This window comes from Carassius gibelio, chromosome B12 (assembly GCF_023724105.1).
Source record: "Carassius gibelio isolate Cgi1373 ecotype wild population from Czech Republic chromosome B12, carGib1.2-hapl.c, whole genome shotgun sequence".
NCBI lineage: Eukaryota > Metazoa > Chordata > Actinopteri > Cypriniformes > Cyprinidae > Carassius > Carassius gibelio.
Window position 1 is genome coordinate 11,151,399 of NC_068407.1, and position 26,522 is coordinate 11,177,920.

The 26,522-nt window shown below is 37.2% G+C and overlaps 3 protein-coding genes across 4 annotated transcripts in view; 1 reads left to right on the forward strand and 2 right to left on the reverse strand.

Moving 5' to 3' along the window:
• Window positions 1-8,230: 8,230 nt before the first annotated feature.
• Window positions 8,231-14,103, reverse strand: asb3 (ankyrin repeat and SOCS box containing 3). The gene is made up of 9 exons (XM_052570203.1): window positions 13,428-14,103; window positions 12,433-12,591; window positions 12,218-12,330; window positions 11,716-11,848; window positions 10,744-10,921; window positions 10,357-10,563; window positions 10,006-10,275; window positions 9,705-9,838; window positions 8,231-8,487 (listed from the first exon to the last, which is right to left on the reverse strand). Exons 1-9 carry the CDS (start codon window positions 13,624-13,626, stop codon window positions 8,330-8,332), a joined length of 1,551 nt encoding a protein of 516 aa, XP_052426163.1. The 5' UTR covers window positions 13,627-14,103; the 3' UTR covers window positions 8,231-8,329.
• A 721-nt stretch (window positions 14,104-14,824) lies between these two features.
• chac2 (ChaC, cation transport regulator homolog 2 (E. coli)) lies at window positions 14,825-17,433 on the forward strand. The gene is made up of 3 exons (XM_052570207.1): window positions 14,825-15,369; window positions 15,500-15,535; window positions 16,541-17,433. Exons 1-3 carry the CDS (start codon window positions 15,112-15,114, stop codon window positions 16,913-16,915), a joined length of 669 nt encoding a protein of 222 aa, XP_052426167.1. The 5' UTR covers window positions 14,825-15,111; the 3' UTR covers window positions 16,916-17,433.
• A 256-nt stretch (window positions 17,434-17,689) lies between these two features.
• LOC127968846 (proteasome activator complex subunit 4B) overlaps window positions 17,690-26,522 on the reverse strand; it is a 28,813-nt gene continuing 19,980 nt past the window's right edge. For both annotated transcript variants that reach the window (XM_052570205.1, XM_052570206.1), the window contains 11 exons: window positions 24,679-24,831; window positions 24,483-24,587; window positions 23,299-23,390; window positions 23,063-23,194; window positions 22,667-22,961; window positions 22,382-22,510; window positions 20,991-21,146; window positions 20,744-20,900; window positions 19,486-19,619; window positions 19,232-19,370; window positions 17,690-18,990 (listed from right to left, as the gene is read on the reverse strand). In XM_052570205.1, the coding sequence (XP_052426165.1) occupies window positions 19,236-19,370; window positions 19,486-19,619; window positions 20,744-20,900; window positions 20,991-21,146; window positions 22,382-22,510; window positions 22,667-22,961; window positions 23,063-23,194; window positions 23,299-23,390; window positions 24,483-24,587; window positions 24,679-24,831 (1,488 nt within the window). In that variant the 3' untranslated portion in view covers window positions 17,690-18,990; window positions 19,232-19,235. The remainder of the gene's footprint in view (window positions 18,991-19,231; window positions 19,371-19,485; window positions 19,620-20,743; window positions 20,901-20,990; window positions 21,147-22,381; window positions 22,511-22,666; window positions 22,962-23,062; window positions 23,195-23,298; window positions 23,391-24,482; window positions 24,588-24,678; window positions 24,832-26,522) is intronic.

A 26,522-nucleotide genomic window follows, 5' to 3' on the forward strand; every position in this document is an offset into this window, starting at 1 on the left:
ACATTGATATATTAATTGCTGATAACCTGTGTAGTGCTTAAGGCACTTTTGTGTGCAAATGAGACAGATGTTTCCCATAGATCCCATAGACTTAAATAATTGTGCTTTACAGCAAAAGCTGATCTTCACAAACTGAATTGGGCCTGAAAGGTCCCATGGGAGACATGTTTCAAGATAAGTTGCAAAAGATCATTTCTGCTGTGTACTTCCTATGACATTCAGTACTTCTGAGTGAAACATCATTAAAAAAAAAAATTGGATTAGGACTTGGTTCTGATATTCAGTTGAGATCTGAATAAAAGCTTGCAGTCAATTAAGTTGGGTTCACTTTTTAAAAAATCAGCAATTTCACAATTTCTTAATATTCTGACATTGATGAAATGTGCATATTTTGAGGTCGTTTGGAAAAAAACAGCTGCCCATTTATTTTTTAATATAAACAATGAATTATGATTTTACTTTTTTTATTTTTTACCCCTACAGAATTAAACCACTCATTTGTTTTCAAAAACATCATTATGAAAACCCAGATTAATTAGACCTATCTTGGATGTAGCCAATTTCATTATATTATTCACAACATTTTTCATTAATTTTCTTTAATTCAGCTCCCTAATCTAATACTTTAGACTTGTACATACAGTTAATTTATATACAAATTATAAGTGGCGATATTCCAAAAGCTAAATATGGAACACACACAGGTCAGTTTTTCGGTAGCACTTTATTTTACAGTCCTGTTCCCCATGTACATACTATGTACTTATTATAGTAATTACAATAACTATGTAATAACTAGGTACTAACCTAGTTAGGTGTGGTGGATTGTAGACTAGGAAGTAAACGCCCACTGCTATGATTGGATAACAATTGTGTATCACAGATGGACTCTGCTGTGATTTAAGTTAAAAACACTTAAATACAGTACATATCAAATAATCTAAAATAACAGTGAACAAAAGACCAAGTTCTTACTCATGCAGTCTGAAACGTCATTAAAAATTAAGTTTAGTGTTTATTGGTTTCTGTGTAGACCTGCGTTTGCCGATCTTGTCATTTACCTACTACATGTGCGAATCGGTGGGCGGGGCTAAACAGGCAGCGATGTAGAGGCAGGCGTTGATCATCTTCTGCAGATGTGGTGTTTAGCCACACTATTATGTAATAGATAGTCTTATAGTTTTTTATCAGATTGGCTTCATTATAAGCTGTTTTAGACTAACAAGAAAGTTTTGAGTTCTGAAACTTACAGGATGTTTATATAGTAAAATGACTATCAAAAGATAAATGTAATTTTGATTTCTAAGTTCATGACCTCATTTAAAAGTAACGCATGAAGAACGTGTGTACACGATATGTACAAGCTGGACAGTGTTGTATTTTACATGCTACTATTATGTGATTAATAAAATACTTCACAGTACATAACGTATGGCCTTGATGCTTGTGATTATCTCAAATGGCTCTGCTTCATAAGTGGATACAATATACAATACCAAGGACAAGGATGCCTGTGGCATAAATAAGTAAAACCTGTGCAGATTGGAAATGGAGGAAATTCTTTCTCGGTTGGTTTGAAATGGTAAAGCATGTTAATTTCCTCTTGTGAATAATACTTTTTTTTTTTTTTTTTTTTGAAAAAGAAAACTAAAAGGCTTGGCTCCCAAGGGGACGTTCTTTCTCAAGATGTTATTTTTGTTCAAATCTCAAATGCTTGCAGTTAAAGTTTATGAGGGATTGAAAATGGATAATTAGCATTTAAATGATCTAACACTAGATTTTTTTCTCTGCCGCGGCTGTCACTGCAACCTTCTGTGATGCGCTTTCATCAGATAGCACTTATGTTCGTCTGGCTGGGGAGCTGGCGGGGTCTGTGACAGAGTTAAGTCTTCTGGTGTGGAGGCTGCCAAGGGGTCATTTCTTATGGACTCTCAAGTTCATGAGAATAAGCTTGATAAGAAACAACCAACTGTTCAAACAATGAGATCACATAGGAGGTTAAAACCGATTCTTTGTCTGGGGAACCAGAGCAGAGGCGTATCATTTCAGCAGGGTCACTGCAGGCGCTCTATGACTGTGGACATTCCCAGCTAACAAAGCACGTGAAGTGTGAAAATCCACTGGTTTGCCTGTTTAATTATTCAGGGAACTCATTAAGAAGAGTGGCCTGCTTTTAATATAGGTTAATTAAAATTTTTATTTCCTAGTCTTTGATAAGGCTGATGTAGTCATGCAAAGACAATAACACACGCTCACACAAGATAGATAAACACGAACGGCTGGATGGAGAGTATAGGACCGTGGAGGATTAGTCTGCGGCCAGAGTCTCTCTCTCTCTCTCTCTTTACCTACTGAAGTAATCTCCTCCATCTTCTCTTCTGCTGGGCTCTGTACCTCACTGATTAACACAATGTCTAAGTGATTGACTGCAGTCATTATTTAAACGGACGTTACCTCACCGGGGAGGTTCAGATTTCTCTCAATCAGCAACTTCTTCACACAATCAGCGACTGTTTCACACCTGGAACACCAATGTGATGAAAGTACCGATCCACGCCAATTATTTCTGCTAATCTGCTTCAGTAAGTGAGGACGATGCCGAATACACAACAGAGCAGTGTTTTTAAGGTATTGCTTATCTATAAATGAAAACTCTGTCATCATTTAGACCTACTCCTTTTTATTCTTCCTGGGAAACACAAAAGGAGACATTTTGCTGAATGTTCAAGATGCTCTTTTCCATAATGAAAGCCAACAATGTTTAGATCTTTTCAAGCAACACGAACAAACATGCGCTGTACATAATCCATATTAAAAGGCTATATTCTAAACGTGGACTCAAATTTACTGTTGCTCAGTAAAACTTTGTGGGTGAATTTCAAAAGAATTCATCATGCAGAACAACAGAAAACTGCTTGGTTTGATTGTTATTTCACACTATTGACAGTAGACATTAGATCTTTTTGCCCTCAAAATTAGCTGAAATTTCACTAATGTAACCTCACACCTCAACGGAATATCCATTGCAGAACTCTGCTCTGTATCTCTCAAATTGCTACAATATTTCCACTTTTGGGTGTGCTTGCAGCAAGCAAACATGGGCGACATAATCATCATGCGATTGGAAGAATGCCAGCTTTGTGTCCAGATCCCCTAGGTAAAGATACAGCCTCAATTTAATACACTTTTGTAAACACAGCCAATTTATTTGAGTGAAAGCATCCTGACTTTATTAAAAGTAAGTTTAAGCAATGTTCAAACCGCCAGACACACAGCGACAGTGCAACATAATCCCATTCATTTTCAATGGAGAGCTGTCGACTTCCGGCGACACGAGCGAAAGTGACCGTTGGCGAAGGAATGTGGGCGTGTCAAACGATGCAAGTCAAGCGACAAAAGTTCAGAATCCTTCAACTTTATGCAAATAAGCAGCGAATTTCGTAAGTGACAACTAATGGCGAAAAAGTTGCTGGAGGTGTGAACTGGGCTTAAGGATGAAACATGATAATATGTAAACTATATGATTCCGGGACTAAATCAAACAGACATTTAAACACTCATGGCAGATGTCATTAAATGTATCTCTCCTACCCTGCGGTTATTGCATGATATTTGCATAAAGTTGAGCATTTGGCAACTTTTTTGATGCTCTCACTGTTCGCTGTTAATCCTTAGTCATGGTAGCGCCATATTTAGTTTTTGACAGGAATGAAAATAAGGCCTCCAATCACTGAAAACACCACCCACCAACAGCAAGTCTTATATCAACACCGCAGCTTTCTTCTTATATTCCCTGAAACAAATGTCCGAATGAAATGGCCCATTTCCTCTGTCCAGATTACTCCTGACAAAACAAACACACTGACACAAACACATGCAAACGAATACATAATGACCTGTTTGTGAGGTGGCAAAGAGTAAAATCAATGAGATGAGACATGTAGGACCTGGAAGATAAAACAACAAATTGACTTGGAGAAACACATTAATCTCATGTTCAGTGAAAGCAAACAGAAGCCCATCGCCCTTGTTTATTTCCTTGGAGTGTGTTAGCAGTGGGTAACAGACTGCACAAATGCAATAAGAGCTAGTATTCTTCCATCAAAAAGGAAAGAATTATCTAATCATACTGACGAAAATAAATCATCCATACAGCACCAAAGCTGGACGATTCCCAACAGGTGATGTAATATGCCGAGGCAAAGCAGCCTTAATGCTTTTGTCCTTATAACTGATTGAAATCTATACAGTATTAGCACGTATACGCCTTGTATGAGATGTTCTAGAGGGTCTAGAGGAAAAACAACTCCCCTGGTAATATTTTAGCAGATATTTCCCATCAGCAGGTCGCCAGGCAACTGTGTCCTCATGATTCAGGTCCATGGTGAGAATAGCACAATGAGGCAATGATCACAGCTCTATGTTTCCAAGCTGGATCTTACACTGAGACAAACTAAATCCCCGTGTATAAGAAATACGAAAAAGAGAGCTCATTCACGCAGATAAAAACCCATTATATCACTGAAAAAACTAATGTACTAGAGCCGGAGTCAACTACGTTTGTGTAATGAACACTCAGAGAAGCTTTAAGAGAAAGCATTCTTAACACATTTCTGAAAAGCCCAAGCACACGAATGTGAGACATACTATGTGACTAAAAAAAGAGACAGGCAATGTGATGATTTTCCCGAGAGCTCAAAGCCTCTCTGGAATCAACAAAACTGTATGAACAGTATGAAGGGTGGTGGCTGTTCAACATTTCAGGCTTACAGCTGCAAACGGGCAGACTGGCTTAGGGCTGCACGTCACACTGGCTTTTTATAGAACGTGCACCACATTTCAGGACTGATACATTTTAGATTATGTTGCATCAATTATGTACGTGCTCTATTCTAGACATGGTTCCTCCATGCTGCTGTCAAAATTTAATTAGGGGAGACAAATCAAAGGGGTTATTTGAGGCTAGGTTTTAACATTTATGAAAAATGTTATTGTAAACAACAGATAGTACATGAGAAAAAGAAAAACAGTATCTGTATTTAAAATGCGTTAAAGAACACACACGCTTGTTTCTGTGAATTGTGGGGACTTTTAGACTTCAGTTACTTTTATACTGACCAAACAATATTTTCTATGCCTTAACCCAACCATTACCCTAAACCTACCCCTTACAGAAAACCTGTTTGCATTGTTACACTTTCAGATAAACCTAATCTATTGTTTATATATATATATATATATATATATATATATATATATATATATATATATATATATATTTCCCCTAGTGGGAACTGCAGGCCGGTCCCCAGGTTTTACTCTCCTTGTGGGGACATTTGGTCCCCACCTTGTAGCATAAACAAGAATGTTGTTTGATACGCATTTTTCATTCATAAAGTTTACATTCATTCACTTCACACACTTATTTTTGCGTGACTTTAGGAGCTTTGTGTAAAATATAGCGCTGATCCCCTGGCTCACCGGTTAACTAGCAAACACCAGGCTGTCCTGCTGCCTCAGCTGAATATTCGGGCAGAATTATTGGTTATCCGTTATTCGTTTTTGAGGCCATAATCCGTGCCTTTCCCAATAACGTATTCGGCTTCGGGCACACTTCTTATATATATATATATAAATATATTTGAATACATGCACGCATACATATACAAGCGCATCTCAAGAAATTAGAATGTTGTGGAAAATTTCATTTATTTCAGTAATTAAAATTTTACATTTCCTGGTTTTTATTGAATTGTTGGCCTTCTGGAAAGCATGCTTACTGTACATGTACTCAGTACTTGGTAGGGGCTCCATTTGCTTTAATAACTGCCTCAATTTTCAAGGTGATCAGTTTGTGGAACCGCTGAGGTGGTATGGAAGTCTCTTTGACAGTGGCCTTCAGTACATCTGCATTTTTGGTCTTTTTGTTTCTCATTTTCCTCTTGACAGTACCCCACATATTCTCTATGGGTTTCAGGTCTGGTGAGTTTGCTGGCCAGTCAAGCACACAAACAACATGGATGGTAATTTAACCAACTTTTGGTGCTTTTGCCAGTGTGGGCAGGTGCCAAGTCCTGCTGGAAAATGAAATCTGCATCTTCAAAAGCTGGTCAGCAGAAAAAGCATGACGTGCTACAAAATTTCTTGGTGAACAGGTGCAGTGACTTTGCTTTTCAAAAAACCACAATGGACCAACACCAGCAGATGAAATAGGACCTCAAATCATCACTGACTGTGGCAACTTAACACGACTTCAATCAACTTGGGTTATGAGCTTCTCCACCTTTCTTTCAGACTCTATGACCTTGGTTACTAAATGAAATACAAAACTTGCTCTCATCTGAAAAGAGGACTTTGGACCACTGGGCAACAGTCCAGTTCTTCTTCTCCTTAGCCCAGGTAAGGCCTCTGACGTTGTCTGTGGAGAAATAAGACAACTGTAGCCAAATTCCTTTACACTTCTGTGTGTAGTGGCTCTTGATGCCTTGACCCCAGCCTCAGTCCCTTTGTTGTGAAGTTCACTCAATTTCTTGAATTGATTTTGCTTGACAATAAGGCTGCGGTTCTCTCGGTTGGATGTGCATCTTTTTCTTCCACACTTTTTCCTTCCACTCAACTTTCTGTTAACATGCTTGGATACAGCACTCTGTGAACAGCCAGCTTCTTTGGCAATGAATGTTTGTGGCTTACCCTCCTTGTGAAGTGTGTCAATGATTGTCTTGTGGACAACTGTCTGATCAGCAGTCTTTCCCATGATTGTGTAGCCTAGTAAACCAAACTGAGAGACCATTCAGAAGTCTCAGGAAACCTTTGCAGGTGTTTTGAGTTAATTAACTGATTGGCATTTCACCATTTTCCAATTTGTCAAGATAGTGAATTGGAAGGTTTTTATTAAATATGAGCCAAAACCATCACAATTAAAAGAACCAAACACTTAAACCACTTCAGTCTGAGTGCACTGAACTTACTTAACAGACAAGTTCCACAATTTGAGTTGAATTACTGAAATAAACTTTTCCATGAAATTCGAATTTGTTGTATATGCATGTTCAGTATTTTCTAGCAACAGATGTACATTAAATTTATATAAAAATTATTTCCTTATTTAAAATGATATACATAATGTATCCAAAGAGTAAAAGATTTTTCTCAATGAGGTTTGAATAATCCGAAAATCTATTTTTACTTTCAATACATTTTATAAATATGAAAAAGAATGTGCAAATGTGAAAGAATGAAGGAACGTCAGTCAGTCACTCCTTTGGTGTATTTCAAAAGTCTGATTGCTAATCAAAGGCGAACTGTTGGACCGGAGCTTACCTGCAGCACAAGAAAAGCTTAATGCACATGATTACTGATGCCTTGCCTTTCCAGAGTCTCCCACAGAGAGGTGGCCTGATTGTCTAGAACAAGGCACAGAGTTGCTGAGACACAGCCTCTGGTTTGCTCTGAATCTAAAATATCAGGGAGAGAGCAGAAATGGCTCCCCTCTTTCATCTAATCAGGCTGCTAGGTACTGTGGGTAAGACTGGTGGGCATGCTGTCAGTTATCCGTGTTCTCCCCCTGCTGCTTGCACATGGTATACAGTATTCCAATAGAAATGGCTTGGAAATAAGGAACACCTTGATGTTATATAACACTATTTTTGTAACACAATAACACAAGCATCAGTTGGTCTTTCCATAATTGATGTTAGAGGTGTTAAAAACAATTTGCCAGGATATGTATAGCAGAAAAAAAAAACACTGAGCCTGTGTGAAACAGAAACAGATTTAAGTGCCTGTTCATAACTGTACACCTCTTTTCACAAAGCAGCAAGAGGTTGAGAGCATCACACCGCAGAAATATTTAAATTAACGGTGATCTTCTGAAGGTGTGTTATGTGCATCGCTAAAAGGTAACATAAAATGTTAAATAAATAGCATGACCAAAGGCAGATAGTAGCATCTCTGAATGAGTGTGGCTGCGTTGGCAATTAACATTCGAAGAGAGTATGCGTCTTTGAGGCAGAGTGACCTTGGAGGCAGACAGAGAGGAGAGCCGCTGAGAGAGAGAAGATAACGAGGCAGACCAAAGACACGGAGCAGAGGTGAATTTCAACACCAACTCGGTATGAAGGCCAGCTGTGTAAGAGGGGAACAGAACAGTGAGGATAAATTGGTAGAATTCTCCATTTGTCCTCCCACGTTTTCTAAATATCAAGGTAATGAAAAGAGCCAGAGTCCAGCGTCATTGAGCAGTCATTAAAATTGTATTAACATTATATACAAAATACTGCAGTGGAACAAGTTGAGATAACTTAATTAGCCACACTTGACAGTCAGGCCGCTATGTAAGCAAGCCTGAGACTTCGCTGAACTGAAGGTAGTCCTGAAGCAGTGTGGGGACGGGCAGCTGTTTGATGAAGGACGTCTTAGACAGAGCACTGCTGCCCACCGCTGCCCGCACTGCCAGTCTGCACAGATGGGTGAGGACAGGGACCGATTCTGGATCCAAAGACAAGAGGTTACTGAGCTGTGGCCATTTACCACATCAGATGATACAGCTATGGCATACAGTAAAACAACAGAGCTGTTTTTCAAAAAATCTTTTGTGACAAACAATAGTTTCATTCAGCAGGGACACACTGGATTGATTTAAAGTGACAGTAAAGATTTTCACATTGTTCACAAAAAATTCAGATTTTAAAGGATGTTCTTTTTTTACTGGTAAAAAAAATTATAATGGTTTCACAGGCATAAATGACGTTAAAATACGAAATTAAAAGATACCACAATTGGTATCACAGTGCGTGTGTATGTGTATATATACATACACACACACATTTTTAATCAGACATCTATTTTATATAGATTAAATAGTTAAAATAAATCACGAATGATATTTTATACACTATAAAAATAAATTGCATTAAACGGCAACATTTACCAACAGATATACGTAACAAAACATTTTAATACATAAACTTTTTTTTTTTTTGAGTGGGTTAATGGCTGAGTGGCTAATCTGTGGGTTTTAAATTGCTTTGTTGAAACAATTTGATTCCAAAAAAAATAAACTGAGCTTATCGACTATAATGCAGAAACTCTTTATGGAAAGTAAATGGACAAATAAAAAGTATAATAAAATCCTTCACCATGTTTCTCTTAAGGAAACTTAATGGACATAAAAAAAGTGTAATATAATCACTCACTAAGTTTCTTAAAGGGATAATTCACCCATTATTTTTTTTATTTTTATCATTTACTCACCCTCATGTTGTTCCAAACCTGTAGGAGTTTGATATTTTAAAGAATGCTGGTAATCAATTGACGGTCCACTTTGACTTCCATAGTAGGGAAAGAAATACTACTAAAGTCAGTGGAGACCAACAACTGTGTGGCTCTTCAAAACTCTTCAAAATATCTTTTTTTTTGTGTTAAACATAAGAAAGAGACTTGAGGGAGATTAAATGGCTACATTTTCATTTTTAGATGAACAATTCATTTAATTTCATATCACCAACAAAATAACTGTGAATATACTGTAAATATTTGATATATGCAACATTCTGATGGCTATATATGTATGTATATATATATATATATATATATATATATATATATATATATATATATATATATATATATATATAGCCTAAACAATGTCATGAAACCCACACATACACATACGTCAAATATGATTTAAAGTGTACAGGTCATACCGAAATGCTTCTGTGGCGTCCAGGAGCCATCTGCTCGACGGTGAGAGAGAATCTGAAGCATTGAGGAGGGCAGAGTCTTCCAATTAATGAACTCCAGAAAGAAATTAAGCACGCTGTTCTCAGCTTCTTCAAGCCTGCACCCAATTAGAGCATAACAGGCAGAAGAGAAGAGCTTAACACAGTGCGTTTTAACTCTGACGCTAATAAATCACAGGCATTTTTTAAAATGCACGCATGGTGAATCCACTCTTGATTAAAATAAAAAAACTGTGTGGCACAACAACCGCAATGTGTTGCTTACATTTTGTCCTGGAGGAGCAGCATGGGGTCCATTCCTGCTCTGAGCAGCAGGGGGAGCCAGAAAGAGGCACTCTGCATCTCACCGATGGCTCTGTGGGCCAGTTCTTCCAGTCGGTCACCCTGAGGAAGGCCAGCGTGCTCTAAGATCAAGGGAAGGTGCTCTGGTACGTGGCCTTGTAACGCAAAAGCATAGATGCCCAAGCTCACATGGGCCCCTGCTGCCAAGAGCATCAGAGTGATTTCACGAATCTGGTGACGCTCGCTGTTCAAACTGAGAGACAAACAGGACAAAATCCGTCATGCTGACCAACTGATTGTGTTTAAAATAAAAAGCAGGACATCTTTGTCATACTTCCAAGAGTTGCACCACAGAGCCATGTCCAAAGGGCAGCTGTAGCCAAACTGTCGACAGTTTTGGGCGTCTGGACTGTAGCCCTTCTTTAGCAAGGCCCGCAGGCTGTCCGCTTGTCCGCTAAGAACTGCCAAATAAACTGGACTGACCTTTCCCTCGCCCCGGTCACATTCTCGCTTCGTTACCGGGATCAGCTTCTCTAAGATACTACAGAGAACGTCAAGAGATGAGCAGCTAGATTAATGCAGTTGAACAAAATTGTATTTCATAAAGGCCAAAGTTACACTCTCAACATCTTTATTTAAAAAGCACTAAAGGTTAGCTTTCAAACGTGTTTATCATTATACTAAGTAACTGTCGCATACGTCATTGACCGAGCTGCCATACCTAAGACGGCTGAACTGGGCCGCAGCATGGATGGGTAGCTGCCAGCAGTCCTCATTGCAGTACAGGTTGGGGTCAGCTCCATGGGCCAGTAAAAGCTCCACACACCGTACATGGCCCTCCTGCGCGGCAATGAGCAGCGGCGTGGCCAGATCGTTTGCCTGGCAGTTCACATTCGCCCCTGTGGCAAAGACAAGCTGTGCTTAGGCAACCAGACTTATACACGACTGCAGTGTGGCTTCTGTTTGCTTCATTTGATAAGCAATTACACATATTAGGTCAATGACAAAAAAATGCCCACCATAAATCAAAATAAGCTTTTAAAAATGTGCCATGTTTTTAGAAATGTCTTCATTTTAGTTTCATATGACTTTAATTAATTGTTTATTTTCAAGCTCAATTTTATTATAAAAATTTAACATCAAGTAAAAAATAAAAACAACTTACACATTTTAATCATTAATAGAAAGTTTGAATGAACGGCATTAATTTGACATCTAAATGACTTTATTTTCACCTTTGATCAATTTAAAAGTCTTTCTGAACAAAAGTATTTAACTAAAAATACTTTATTATACAATTTCTTTTTGGAATAACACTACAAGACATTTTACAACCTAAACTAACCTTGGATGTTAATTAAAAATATCAATTATCTGTTCTTTTCAGACCTGGAAAAAGAATCACAAGGGTGGGCAAGGGATTTTACAATATAACTGTATTCAAGTTTCAAGTTTCTGTATGTATGAACTGCATTTTTTTTGTAAATTAACAGATCTGAACAAAACTGAGCAGCATGTCACTGACCCTAACATCAAACTCTTTATCTGCCTCTGAAGAATGTGTCGCTGTAAATAGCAGTGTGGTGTTGCAAGACTTAACATTGATCAAAGCACATGTAATGTACAAAAAGGGAAGCATGTGACTGGCCAGATGCAGCACGTACAGGGTTAATCATTAACGAAATGTTCTCACCGACACTTGCAACGATCTCTAAGCATTGGTGATGTCCATATTGTGCAGCAACAAATAATGGTGTGATCCCATAGTCATCAACGGCCTCCAGAGAGCACACGCTCACCAAGTACCTCACAATCTCTGTATGGCCCTGGAAATGGTTTTACATATATTTATTTCATCACTCTTTTGATGGAAGACTTTGATAACTGCCTTAGATGTAGCATTTAAAGACTTGATTAAATTCAAATAAGCAAAATGGCCTTGGGCTTTCATTATTTTTTAAGCTTAATTAAACATTTAAAAGCATTTATTGAAAGAGGTATACATTTTAAAGTAGTAATCATGTGATTGTTGTTACGTTTTTTTCCTGATAACGACTAGCTGATAAGCATTTATACTTAAAAGTGAGTAAGAAGAGCTGTAGAACATTTTAAGGCATGTGAATCTAGTATTTGTGCAATCATTGATGTTTCCAAAACATCAATCTTAAATCAGAGTTATAGATTAAAGCTACAACCTTGTAAACAGCTTGATGGAGACAAGACCAGCCTGAGACAGAGTAAGTCCCATTGACGTCTGCCCCATTTTCCACCAGTAGCTCCACCACATCTTTGTGCCCACTATCTACAGCTAGAAACAAAAAAATGAGAAAGTATATAAGATACAAAAAAGAGGAAAAATACACATGGTTAACATGATATGAGATTGTGATCCTAGGTACTTTGAGTTTACCTGCAAAGAGGGGACAGGAGAGTTCATTGGTTGTCCTGTTAATATCTGCACCACCCTTGATAAGCCACTTCACTGCCCGGAGATGTCCATTCCTCGCGGCAAAATAAAGAGGAGTCTCTGAATTATGAGTCAAAGTGTTGACGTAGTCTTCGCAATTGACTGAAGTGAACAGGGACATACAACTAATGAATGGCACATTAGAGAAAAACATACAGTCATGTAGTGCATCTTAAACAGTTTTATTAAACATACTAGAGTGTCAAAAGAGGTCTGCTTATTGGTCTTACATGTAAGCTTTAATAATTTACCCCCAAATTATATTATGTCATCATTTATTTACCCTACTTTGATTAAAAACAGTATTGATTTTATTTATCTGACTGTTTTCGTCTCTTCTGCAATGAAATACATTTTTTTGTCATTATTTTAAACATTTCTCTGTTGCTTTTTTATTTTAATTACAGTTTTAGTTATTTTAGTAGCCTACTTCAAATGAAATTAGGCAAAAATTAGAAATGCTGCACTGGCAACGAGATGAAATCAAATTAGCTTAAGTTTTTATTATATTTCAGCTAATCTTTAATTTAATCTATAATAGAAGTTACAGAGTTGTTTTTAAAAAGTTTTGGTTTAAAACTTCACTCGTCGGTCCCAAGACTTCACTTTGTTACACGCAAAACTGTACTAAGATATGATAAATGGTGCACAAGTGGTAAAGATGAACGTTATTGCAGTTATGTCTGTCGCTGAGATTGATGGCCCCAGTCTCCATTCATTATAATTAAATGAGCAATGGAAAAAGAGCAGCGTGAACGTTTTACCAAGTCTTTCCTTTTGTGCTTTATTGAAAGTCGCTCAGGTATGGAAGGACATGAGGTTAAGTAAAAGCCAGAATGTGCATTTCTATGTGAACTGTTCGTTCCTTGTCTAAACGGGTCACTCTCTGTGATGTTCCACGCATTCAAAGCAGCTAAACCCCCGTCCGAAGTAGTTACCGGCTGCAGGGAGGAGAAGCCGCACACACTCCGCGGATCCAGCTGCCGCAGCCTCATGCAGGGCGTTCCAGCCCCGGTTATCTTTCACATCCACCGCGAAGCCTCTCTGGATGAGCCTCTGCACCCGTCGAACCTTCCCCTCCCGGGCTGCCAGCGCGACGGCTGAGCAGGTGTCTCCATAGCACTCCGTGAAGTCCATCTGATTATTATCCGTTTAAAAACACAGCACTATCCCTCAAACATAACTGAAAGAGTTCGTGTTCTCTCAGTATTTACACACAGCGGCTCAGACTGAGAGCAAGCTGGCAGGTCCAGGTCTTATATTATACCTTACACTTAAGTGCTACAGGTTAAACCTCTATAATTCACAACCAGGTCAAGTTCACACCAGTTAGACCAATAATTCTGACAAACTGGCCCGATAACAGTGTTTTGGTTGCAGAATAAGTTAACGGCTGTGCCACTTTTAGTGTAACGTTACTAGTCAAGTAATCTAGTTCGACTTTCCCACTTTGAATCTTTAATATGTCCACAAGACAACAAAAACAAAAAACACATCGCGGTCCTAAAACATCTGTACACAAATGATAAAGTGACGACTGAATTATTCCATTAGTTTTAGGAAAATATAAATGTGTGGGTATTTCCGGCGTTGCTGTTTTCTGATTGGCTGATTCAGAGGTCCGGCTAGAACACATATATGTAATGTTTCGTTCCGTCCATAAAAAAATACGAGGAAATGCGAATTAAAATAACAACATCATCATAAAAACAAGTCCAGTGTTTTGTTTGACATATTTTCAGGCGAACCATCCGCTAGACGGAAACCATCTCATCATAAAGAGATATTATTCAATATCTAACAGTATCTAACGTTAGTCGTTTTTGTTCAGGATTTTTTTGTTTCAGATCTTTAATTAGATGTAATTACATAATGCAAAAAAATATACGTGTAATGTTTGTGACATACATCAAAATACGTGTGTGTGTGTGTGTGTATGTATGTATTGTATGTATGTATGTATATATATATATATATATATACACACACATATATATATATACACACACACACACATTATATATATATATATATATATATATATATATATATATATATATATATATATATATATATATATATATATATATATATATATAATTTTTTTACATGCTATTTACGATTCTATTTATGATCAGCTCTACAGATGTAACTTCCTTTACATAAAAACGATTATACACATAGGTTTCATCAGAATGCCTAAAACTGCAAATATCCTGTAAATTACTACAGTAATGTATTAATATAATAGTGGATATTCTGGTTACCATGGTAGATTTATTTATTTATTATTTTGTAGGGGTTTATTTTTAAAGCCGGTGACCTGACTTTTATTTTGAAAAATAATCCCTACTAGCAACGTTGCCCTGTTCTTACATTCAACTGATGCCGTACGGTTTTTAACGATGATATTTATTTAATTTTTAGCGAAAGATTATATATAAACACTAATGCGCAGTGTGTATGGCAGCTTGTAAATCAAAATGCACCGGATGTGAGACTTGATGCCAGATATTTTCGGCCAGATCTGTATCTGCCCTTGGCAAGTACGTTACCTACGTTAACGTAATGACTTTCTTTTGTACTCTTTAGAATACTAATTGTTGTTTTGAGTCCACACCTATGCCAACGGTGTCAACATACCTAACCAAACTCGTCAGCGGTGCACGAGCCCTAAACAAACCCGTCCATAGATGTATGAGTGGAGTATGTGTTCAGGCACACCGTGAGCAGTCAGCAGGAAGCATGTGGGTCTTTGGTTACGGATCTTTGATTTGGAAAGTTGACTTTCCGTTCGAGGAGAAACGAGTGGGTTTCGTCAAAGGTTTCAGTCGCAGATTCTGGCAGGGAAGTACGGATCATCGCGGTATGCCTGGAAAGGTATGAACACAATTATTGGACCCAAGAGTTTCTGAACAGCAGGTGCCCAGTCATAGTGACCTTTCAGCATGACAGAGCACTACAGGACGATTAACACTTGTAACGTTACTTCTTACTGATTGTGTTTCAGCCTGGGCGAGTGGTGACATTAATAGAGGACCCTGAGGTAATGACTGTCAAACTGTTAAATACTGCTCCATTTATACTATTCAAACCAATACAAAGCCGATATATGGCACATTACATTCCGCGAATTCGCTACACTTTGTTTTCGGTTCAGTGCCTTACTTTATATAATATTTTATGATGAACTATTATCTAGTTAAAAGGAATACTACATTTATAATAATCTAGCATAACATGAATATAAATTGTCATTATAAAATGTATTAAAAGTAATATTTTATATTAAAAGTTGCATTTAAAAAATATTTAAAATAAACTGTTAATTATATAACCGAACATTGAATGAAATGTAATGTTTTAAACATCTTATTTCTGTATCCCACCTTAAAATGATTATTATACAGTATTTTTATAGTGTCAGTCAGTATATATATTTTTCTAATTCTAATTTTTCTAATATATATATATATATATATATATATATATATATATACACACACATACATATATATTATGTAACGTAATTAACCTTGCATGGAATGTTAAATACGAGTTTTGAACAAAAATGATTTTATCCAGCTTAATAATGGAGATGTAATATAGAGTGACTATTTATTTTTATTCCGCTTAAAAAAAAAAAAATCATAAATTTTTTAATAAACTATTATTAACAACCATAATTAACCTAGCATGACATTTAGCAAATGTCTGTATATCCCACCTTAAATGGTGAATACACCATATTATACTTTTAATTCACTTTAATATTTTTTGTACTTTAAATATTTATATATATTATTTGTTTATTTAATGGTTTTTAAAAAAAGTTTCAGACCCCATTTTTTTTTTTTTTTTTACAATAACGGAAAGTGCCATATTTTTGATAAATTTGTGATACATCATTTAATGATAGTATATGAGATTTACATACATTTCATGACTTTTTTTTTTTAAGTCTTATGCTACATGCAAATAAGAGTATCCAAACAAAAGTGAATAATCCAACAGATTTATTCCTGTTCGTTCACTCTCTATTTGCTTGTAGGGCTGTGTCTGGGGCGTTGCTTATAAATTGCCGTCAGGAAGAGAAAAAGAAGTGAAGGAGTATCTGGACTACAGAGAGAAAGGCGGCTATGGGGTGATCACAGTTACATTTCATCCCAAAGATGAAGAACACCAACCGATGCAGGACACGTTGCTCTACATCGGGTCCTGTGACAACCCAAATTACCTTGGCCCAGCACCTTTGGAGACAATTGCTCAGCAGATTGTGAAGTCTGTAGGCCCCAGTGGCAAGAATACAGATTACCTGTTTGAGCTGGCCGAAGCCCTCAGGCAGCTAATACCTGAAGACTTAGACGATCACCTGTTCTCCTTGGAGCGCCTTGTGAAGGAGATGCAGAAGCAGGAGATGGAGTGATCTGCTATCATCTGCTTTGTCCTTAATCTTCTGAAACACTCAGGAACTGAGTCCATTTTTTGTTCCTCATTTATAGATATGATATCCAATACATGCTCTACTGAATCTGCACTTGATTTTAAGATGTGACATTTAACATCATTTGTCTCGCTTTGAAACGTGAGATATGAATCAAGAACTTAAAGGAATATCAGTATATTGCACTTAATGTACGTTTTTACGTCCATGAAAAATGTAATTGAATGGATAATTTATTTTTCAGAGGCTGGTTCATTTTACTCTGGATACTTGAATATGTTACAAAGCCATTTCCAATGTATTTTTAAAGTTCCTTGCCATCCTAATCTTCAAATAAGCCACAGTAAAGTGAATCTCATGAACATAAACATGTTAAACAAATTAAACATGTTCTTCAAAGCTTTTTCTGATTGTTAAACATTTAATGACAATTAACAGTTTCACTTCCAACCAAATTCACACTAACATTGTACTTAATAAAATACTATATTGTACTTTAATGTTGTCTTTTTAAAAAATCTATCTATCTATCTATCTATCTACCCAAGCAAGATCTATTTTTATTCATAATTGATCAGTTATTGTTTTTAAAACAATGCCAGAACTGTTACAGCTCCATTCTAGCACAAGTCTATTGTACTGACATTATTTTGTGTACAAGATCACCACTGTTACTAGCTAATAATGATGACTTAATCATGGTGGCATATTTATTATGAGACCCAGATAATAATAATAATAATAAAAAATGCAACATTGTGGGGGAAAAAACAGAGGCCTTGTGTTTTTATTTGTTAAGAACAATACATTTATTGGCCTTCAGAATAAAACGGAGCAAACATCTAAAAAAATAGAGAAAAATCACTGCAGTTTTGGCACTAAGCTAAATAATGTTTCTGTTATGTACACTTCCAAATTTGCAACCGAGCTAACCATAGTAGAACCTGAAGCCCTTCCTGGCACTGTGTGTGATTCAGACGACAATCTAAAGTATTTCTGTACTGAGGCTGGAGAACAGAGTGACGAAAAAAAAAAAAAAACACATTCCTGGATTCTGGTCACATGCCAGTAAGAAATTGCTCAAAACACGATCAAACTACAAACATGCGCACTCAAACAAACATGCACATGTATCCCGCCGCCTCCCACAAACTCCCATACTGAATCCAGCCTGGCCGCTCTCATTAGGAGACGTGTCAGTCATTTATGCATAGATAAATGCATACATATACATACAAACACATAGGACATAAAACAAAACCCTGTTATGGTGACATGTGAGCAGAGAGCTACAGGACAATGACACACACCCCACAATAACGTCACAGTACTCAGACTTGCGTCTTCATGTGATGATAAATAACGAGGGCTCAGCCCGAATATATTCTTCATCAAGTTACCGATGCATCGAGAAACCATCGCCAACAGATTACTGTGGAGGTTTAGCTTGAAGAGACACTTAACCAAGAATCACATGCTGCTAGATGTAAAATGTAGACTGAAAATGCTAAAACATGAAAAATCTCCCAGTTAAGTGGTTTCAAATTCTAAATGTATCTGGTTCAGTCGTCGGACAACCTTCACATGCTCAGATCAATGAGAACCTCGCCAGAGAGCATCATGAGGGCTTTGGAGTTGGATTTATGGGGCGATCCATAGGCATTCTGTCCTTCGTCACACACTTCATGTCAACTCACAGGATAATAGAGGAAAAAAAATCTGTACAATAATATTACAGGCCGTACATTTCTGCACTGGTAAACCTTAAATATTAAGTATAGTTGAAATGCAAAAATATGGGCTAGATATATACATAAAAATGTCTAGGTCACTAAATCACTCATCTCGTGTCTCCTTCATGCCTATACTTGCCTCCTGCCCTCCTCTCATTGTGTGCTCGTGGTTTAGTGGGCTCAGCTTCGAGAGGTTCTACTGTAGATGCTGAGATCCTGAGCAGTGTCCTCCCATCTCACCCTCATAAATGCATAAGATATTTTATTTGAATAATAATAAAAAAAACTAAACTAAACTAAAACCTGCAGCAACTTTGTCTCAACCTGAAAAGAAAGGGATAAAGATCACGATCATGCATTTAAGCAGTGTTTATAGACTAAACAGATTTTCAAAATCAGCTGTTTGGACTGACGGCACCCATTCACTACATGTAATGCTAAACTTCTCGAAATGTGTTTTGATGAAAAAAAAAAAAAACCCGTCTAGATTTTGAGTATGTTCAGCAAATTGTCATTTTTAAGATGAGCTGTAAACAAGCTTTAAACAAGTGTCTTTGTAACGTACCCGTCTATGCATAGTAGCAGGGTGACACGAGGAGGTCTGTGAGCACCACGAGCTGGTCGTCCGTGAACTGCTGCTTGTGCTCCAGCCAGTTGTCGTGATGAGTACGGCGGAAATTAGACAGAGTCTTTTTCACGGTCATCTAAATCAGGCAGAGAGAGGCTTGTATTGATTTTTGTTAGATTTAATGGGCCCTAAGAGCGCAGAGCACAAGAGGGAGACAGAAAGCAATTGTGTTTGTGATGTGACCGGTGTACCTCAATAGGCTGCGTGTCATTGAGGTGTGCGCTGAGGTCCATGAGGAGCTGAGGCATCCAGGTTGGGACATCATAGGGGCTGGATAAGATGCAAGCACTGAGTCCCAGCACTCCGGCGTGACGCCGCACCAGATCTGAGGACAGACAAACATGGGTTCATTACAGCAAAATTATTCTGTTCTTTTTTTCAATAAAAGAATCTGAATATCCCTTTAAATAAAAATAAAACATTTATTTTTTAATAAAAAGATATAGTTTATTTTTGTGTAATTATTTAACAATTTATTTTAGTAAAATTGTATTTACTAGTAAATAATAAAAATAAAAGTATTTAAAACAAGATTAACAGGATTCTTGAGACACTTTTTTTTAAATAGTATAAAAAGAAAATATATATTGATGAAAATGAAAGTTTTTTTATTCACATGGATATTCAGGTACTTTAAAAAAAAGGAATCAGATTTATCTTGTTTTAAGGATATTTAGATTTACTAAAAAGAAAATGATTTTAAAAACAGTGATTTAATTTATTTTTGTTAAAATGTAAAAAACTGATTTAGTTTGTGTACTTATTTTAAATTCAATTTTAATTTTAATTTTCAATTTTAATATAATATAAATAATACATTTTTAAAAAGATAAATAGGATTCCTAAGGCATTTTGTCTTTTAAAATAGTATACAGATTAAATAATAAAAAAAAGGATATAAAAAATGCAAGATTGTTTTCTATAACACAGGGATATTTAGATACGTCTGAAAAAAAATGTTTTAGGGATATTTAGAAGATCTACTTGAAAACTAATTTACTAGTTACTCATCTTCTAATTTTTTCTTAAAATATTTTTTTTCAGTTTTCCAGTAAAATGTCTAAATATCCTTAAAACAAGATAAATTCACCAGAGCAGCCAAAAAAATTAAATAAATAAATAAACCACTTGTAATTTATCTTGAACATAACTGCATTTGGCCTGAGTTTTGCTTATCAAGTGAATGTATCATCTCTTAAGTATATTTTTAAATTTTTTATTCAAAATAGAAAATATGCACATATACAAATCAATACAGCTATTTTTATTATTTTATTTACAGGCATTTTATGCCTTTTCATGGCAGAATAATTAGACCGAGGGAATGTGATTTGACTCCAGACTTAATTGACTTTGGTTCTTAAATTTGGCAGGCATTCAATGTTAGTACTATGCCATGGCTCTGATTCAAACAGCACATCACTGCATGTGATTAAAGCGTGATCATACCGACTGAAGGAATAGTGTCCACAACAGAGCCTCTCTTCCTCTTTTTGGGTAATCTGGTTTTGCATAGAGCCTCAAAGTGAGTCTGCATGGAGGCATCCATTGCCAAGAAGTTACACTGCAGGAAGCCGCTGAGAGTGGTGGCAGCCATCTCTCTCACCTAAGGCACAGAGATAAAGGTTTAATGAACAAAGCTGCATAAAAGTGAATAAGTAATGATGCCAGGATGCTAGTGTGGCCCGAAAGCTACCTCCAGCTGCTCATCCTCCAGCAGCCTGATGACCAGTGCTCTCACGTCCTGAACAGCCTGCTCATTGCTCAGTATGGTGAACAGATTATAGAACACCATTATCTGGAGGTATGTTAGCACTGAGAACCGTGCATGCCAAGAGCTGCTGCCAGCAATCTGAAAAAATAAGAATCTTATGATTGCACAGCAAATATAGCACTCACTAGAACTGGGTAACAACGGTAAAAAAAAAAAAAGAAATTGACATGTTAAGCATGTGGGATACTAGTGTATGCAATACTAAACATTAGGGGTGTAATGATTCATTGATATGGATCGATATAATGTATCAATGGCACATTTAAAATATCAATAGTTGTAAATAATTTCCATATATGCATCACTGCTAACGCATGCATTATCACTCAAACTCACGTATCGGGCCTCGTGATACGGACTGCCTGAGCGCTGTGTGAAAAGTTTTCAGCGCACACATCTGAAGCGCTCGCATGCACACAGACAGACAGCCGCATCTAGACCGCACGAATACTAAATTGAGCTATCTTCCGCTTTTTTGTGCATGGATGAATAAATACAAACAAAATTACATCAAAATGTGCATTTTGGTGAATATCCTAGTAAACACAGTTGGTTAGGCATATGTCTTAACGTAAACAGTTGAGAAAGAAAAGATGTGTACCAGTATATAAAATCTGTGCTTCGTTCTTAAAGTGAAAGCAAACTAATAATAAATCTAATGCTGTCAATGAAAAATACAAGTGCTCACTGCTCCTGACTAGATAACCATTGTAACATCAAAAATTATTAATCTATATTTAATTTATACAGTGAAGACTGTGCAGCTATTTTACATTTGATTAGCCTATTACATTTCTGTTGTGTACTTGAAAATTTATTTTAGATTGAGCTGAAAAACCAGAAGCACGGTTTATTGAACTTGTGTCTTTGTTGTACTGTATTTATTTTCTGTTATTGCTTGTAATTTGATTATCATTTTGATTATTTATTACTATTTAGATTTTATTTAAATTAGCTTTTATTTTGTATTTCCATTTCGTTTTAATTATGTACTTTTGTCATTTTTAATATGTTTCTATCTAGCTTTAATTTCTTTTTTCTTCAGTTTTAGTTTCAGTCATTTGAATACCTTAATATAAATTATTTCGGGTAGTTAATAAAGGTAATATATTTCTAATATTTCTCATTTTCATTAATATTTTTTAAAATTTTATTTCAGCTTTATTTCAATTACCTGCAACTGTTTTTAATAGTTTTAGTTTCTTTTAGCAACAATGCTTTTAAATAAAAAAATTAAATAGTTAAGGCTAAATTCAGCTCTTAAACTGTTGTCCTGATATGCGGGGTCGTGTCTAGCGTGTCTGAGGCCTCACCTCATGTAGCACATTCAGTACCATAGGGATCTGCTCCGGATAGAGGAGACCCTGAGACATGAGGGACAGGCAAGTCTTTGCGTCCCTCTTCAGCTCATCATAGCTGTCGTCGTTTTCTACGGGAGCGATCTACAGATGGAGAGAAACAGGCACTGAGTGGAAGTCAGCAATCCACTTAAGAGCACTCCGAACAAATGTATAAAGAATGAGATACAAAGAACATACGCTAAGATAGAGAGAGAGAGAGAGAGATAGAGAGAGAGAGAGAGAGAAAGCAAACAAGACCTTAAAGAGCAGGGGCAGCAGCTGTAGTTGCTGAGGTACTGCAGTAGAGAAGGAGCGCCCCGCACTGGCCATCAACCACTTCAGAACAGTTTTGAGGAGTCTGATGGCCTGGGTCCTCTCATCCTGCTCCCCCTCTCCGTTCTCCTCCAACACGTGGTTCTGGATCTCCTCGTCTCCCTCAATCAGGGGCTTCAGCTGAGACAAGATCCTTTCGGTAAACTCAGCAATGTGTGGTGACTTAGTAGGCTGAGTGTAAGGCAGGGTAACGTCAATCATGAAAATGTACGTCAGCACACTGCAAGAGAAGACATGACAAGACTGAAAAACATGACAAGAGAGAACTGCTGGTGTATTTTTAGACTACAGAGACCGCTTTGACCCCGACTGCACACATACCTGCCAATGCGCTCTCTTACATTCTTAAAAACCTGAGTGAGTTTGGGCTCCAGATATCTCAGCAATCTGTGTAGCAGCTCTGGGACCCTCCACTCCTGCTGTGCCAGACCCCCCTGCAGCACGTACAGGTGGCTACAGAGATAGAAAGAAATGATTGATCTCTCGGATATCAAATATGCACCCAAGTCTGAATGGATTTAGAATTTCCAATGAAGTAACACACAAAATACACTCACCAGGCATCTACGAACGATCCACCTTCCCCGCTGAGAGGACACTCCATCAGCATCTCGAGAAGCCAGTGGAGCTTTCGTGGATCTCGGCTCTCCTGAAAATATCAATGATTTTCCAACCATTACTGCTGTATTTAGTGACACATGAAGATGAACAAAGGTCTTACAGGTTTGGAACAGCATGAGGGTAAGTAATCGATGAAAGAATTTCTTTAAATATTAAAGCTGAAGTAGTGTTTATATTCGGACTATTTTAGATTGCTTTGGGGGTACCGCAGCGGAGTAACCCAGTACCGTTGTGATTCTTCATAGACATAAACAGAGAGAAGTAGTTCCGGCTACAATGTTCTTCCGCAAGACGCAAGCAGTTCTGTTTATTAACCGCTAGAGTGTCAAAAGTTACCAACTGCAACTTTAATTTGGGTATTTTAAATAATATAATATAATATAATATAATATAATATACACACATGTACTTATTTAAAGTCAATTTATAATGTCTTCATGACCATTTAATGTTATTGCAAGTAGGGCTGCACAATGTATTGTTTAAGCATCGATATCGCGATGTACAAATCCACGATAGTCACATTGCAGGATGTGCGATGTAGGCTGTCGTAGTTGATCCGTTATTCATTAGCTGTATGGGCCAAAGAGGCCGGCGACACACTAGATGCGTGGCGCAAGCGTCTCAGCTGCGTGGCGTGTCCGTTTTTAATTCGGCTCCCATGTTAACAGGTTAGAGCTTGCAGACTGCCTGCGTGTCTCAGGGGCGGCTCAAGCCACGCGGAAAACACGTGCATGCTAGAAACAGAGCCGACACCTATTTATATTGCACCTGTTACCGGCCTGAGAGAGAGAACGCGCGCGCAAAGCGAGCCCCGGCCGCACGCTCAATGTCTTCAAACAACACGAGCGCTGTCTTGCTCTCTCTCCCTCGCGCATGTTAATCAATTGACACGATGGTGTCGATGTTTAAATCATTTAAAATGAGAATGAAAGTGTGCTCACCCCATTTTAGTTTGTAAGAAAAAAAATTGATTTCATATCGCAATATATATCGCAGAAAAATAAAATATCGCAATGTAAATTTTTCCCAATATCGTGCAGCCCTAATTGCAAGTAGAGATTCAGGCAGTGGATTACGTAGCATATAATTTAACAGAGTAAGGATCTATAACACATACACATGCAGTTGCCACACAGGTACCCCAGTCAGCATAGGTCTCGACAGTAATATTGGACAGTGCGGTGCGCATCAAAGGAATCAGGAATTTCCATAATGCCTCCACCTGTGTGAAAGAAAGAGGGCCTTCAGACATCAATGTGGTTAAACATCTCAGCGGCGTCCTAATTTTAAGTGTGTCCCTCGTGCTTGCTCACCTTGCTAAAGCTCCAGTGCTTGCTGCCTCTAACCAGTCCTGCAATGATCTCAGCCACACAGCGCTGGGTGCTCTCGTGAGAGTCATTTGCCAGCCGCTCCATATGAGGCTTTAGAACGGGCAGGAAGGCATCACTGTAGTTCCGGAAGAGTCCCTGTGGACGTTGAATGAGAAAGCAAGCCAACTGTATTTTGTAATAAATTCTTGATGGCAGGTGAGCAAGGCAGGTTTATGAGCTGGTTAAAATGCAGAGATTTGCAGAGGTAGATGTGGCTGGGAGCACAATTGTATTAACTGCACTCCACTAATCATTTATTGAATACGTCCTTACAATCGGTGCAATCTCTCAGTTTGGGAATTACAGCTGGGGAAACTGCAACAAAACTGCTGGAGTCAGTGAACATAAACAGGATGATAATGATCCAACAAATGCTACTTTTTAAAGGTTTTCTCGCTGCTAAGAAGCCAAAAATAGAGTTATGTGGCGATTGAACATTATCTTAATGTCCCTTCTGCATTTGTGAGTTATGTATGCAGCCTGGTGCAGAGGACACAGTTAACAAGATGCACAAGAATATTGAAAAATATTTCTACAGATTGCATCAAGGCTATTCAACATGCTTTCAATGAGCCAGGTATGACGACTTGTGAGAGAGCGAATATAAGCTTATTAAATCTCCATCCTGTTGACTTTTGTCCAAAAATTGTGCAGTTTGTAGAGGGACAGCATTAGTTCCAACTAGAGGTGTGTGATATAAAAAAAATAAATAATAATATCTGGGTATATAATGTCTGGGATTTTACTGATAACAATAATTAGACAATATTTTGGTGAGTGTGTTATTGTGCTGGTTAGGACTGCCGTGGACAGCTGACTCCTAAAGTTTTTGATATTATTCATATTCAATGTAGTGGCCAGACCAAGAAGTTTAAACTGATTTTTACATTTTAAGGGCATTTTTACCTTTATAAAGCCAATTTTCTAAAAGTGTCCATTATCTTGCGATGCAAATTCTTACATTTAATCAGTAAATTAGAATAATAAGACATGTGGTGGGCTGTTACCAAGCAAAATTAAATCAGTATCAACAATTTATCTTTTCAGTGCAGAGAAAACACAGAAGCTGCATCCTGAAGTGGCATTTAGATGAATGCATTAAACCTGCAATTACAAATGCATAAATAATGTTTTTATATATTAATCATAAAACGTTGAATAGATACTTTAATTGTGAAATTTAAACCAACAGCAGCTGGCAGCAAGTCACTGTTAATAAGTAAGTCATTACGATTGAACCGAATCATTCAAGAACGAAACAATGTCATGATCCTCAGAGATGCAAAACAACATTGTGGCTGTGTTTGGAATTATTTTGCTGTCGAAATAGTGCAAAAACAGTAAATAGGGTGTCTAAAACTTGATTTACTTGATAACTTAATTAACTTCTTGTTTATTTAGCTGTTGAACTAAAAAAAAAAAAAATCAGTATCACATTTGTAATCATGGTCATTTTTGGAGAAAAAAACTGCACTCTGTGTAAAATGTATTACCGTAACCAAATAAAGTGGTATAAATATATAATTATTCTCCCCCCATGTATTGAATTTGTGATAATTCTAAATGTATTTTAATAGACTGTATCATGCAGTGAAAGAAAACACTCTAAATGTGCACCCACATCTGTCTATTCATCATTAGTCCATTTCATTAGTCTTCATCATGTAATGTATGAGTGTACTCTGTGGGTGTGTTTTGTTCGTTTTTTGCAAAATACTCGATAATGTCAAATCGCACATCTTTAAAACAACAATTATGATAAATCGCAGACGATCGTTCTAACCACT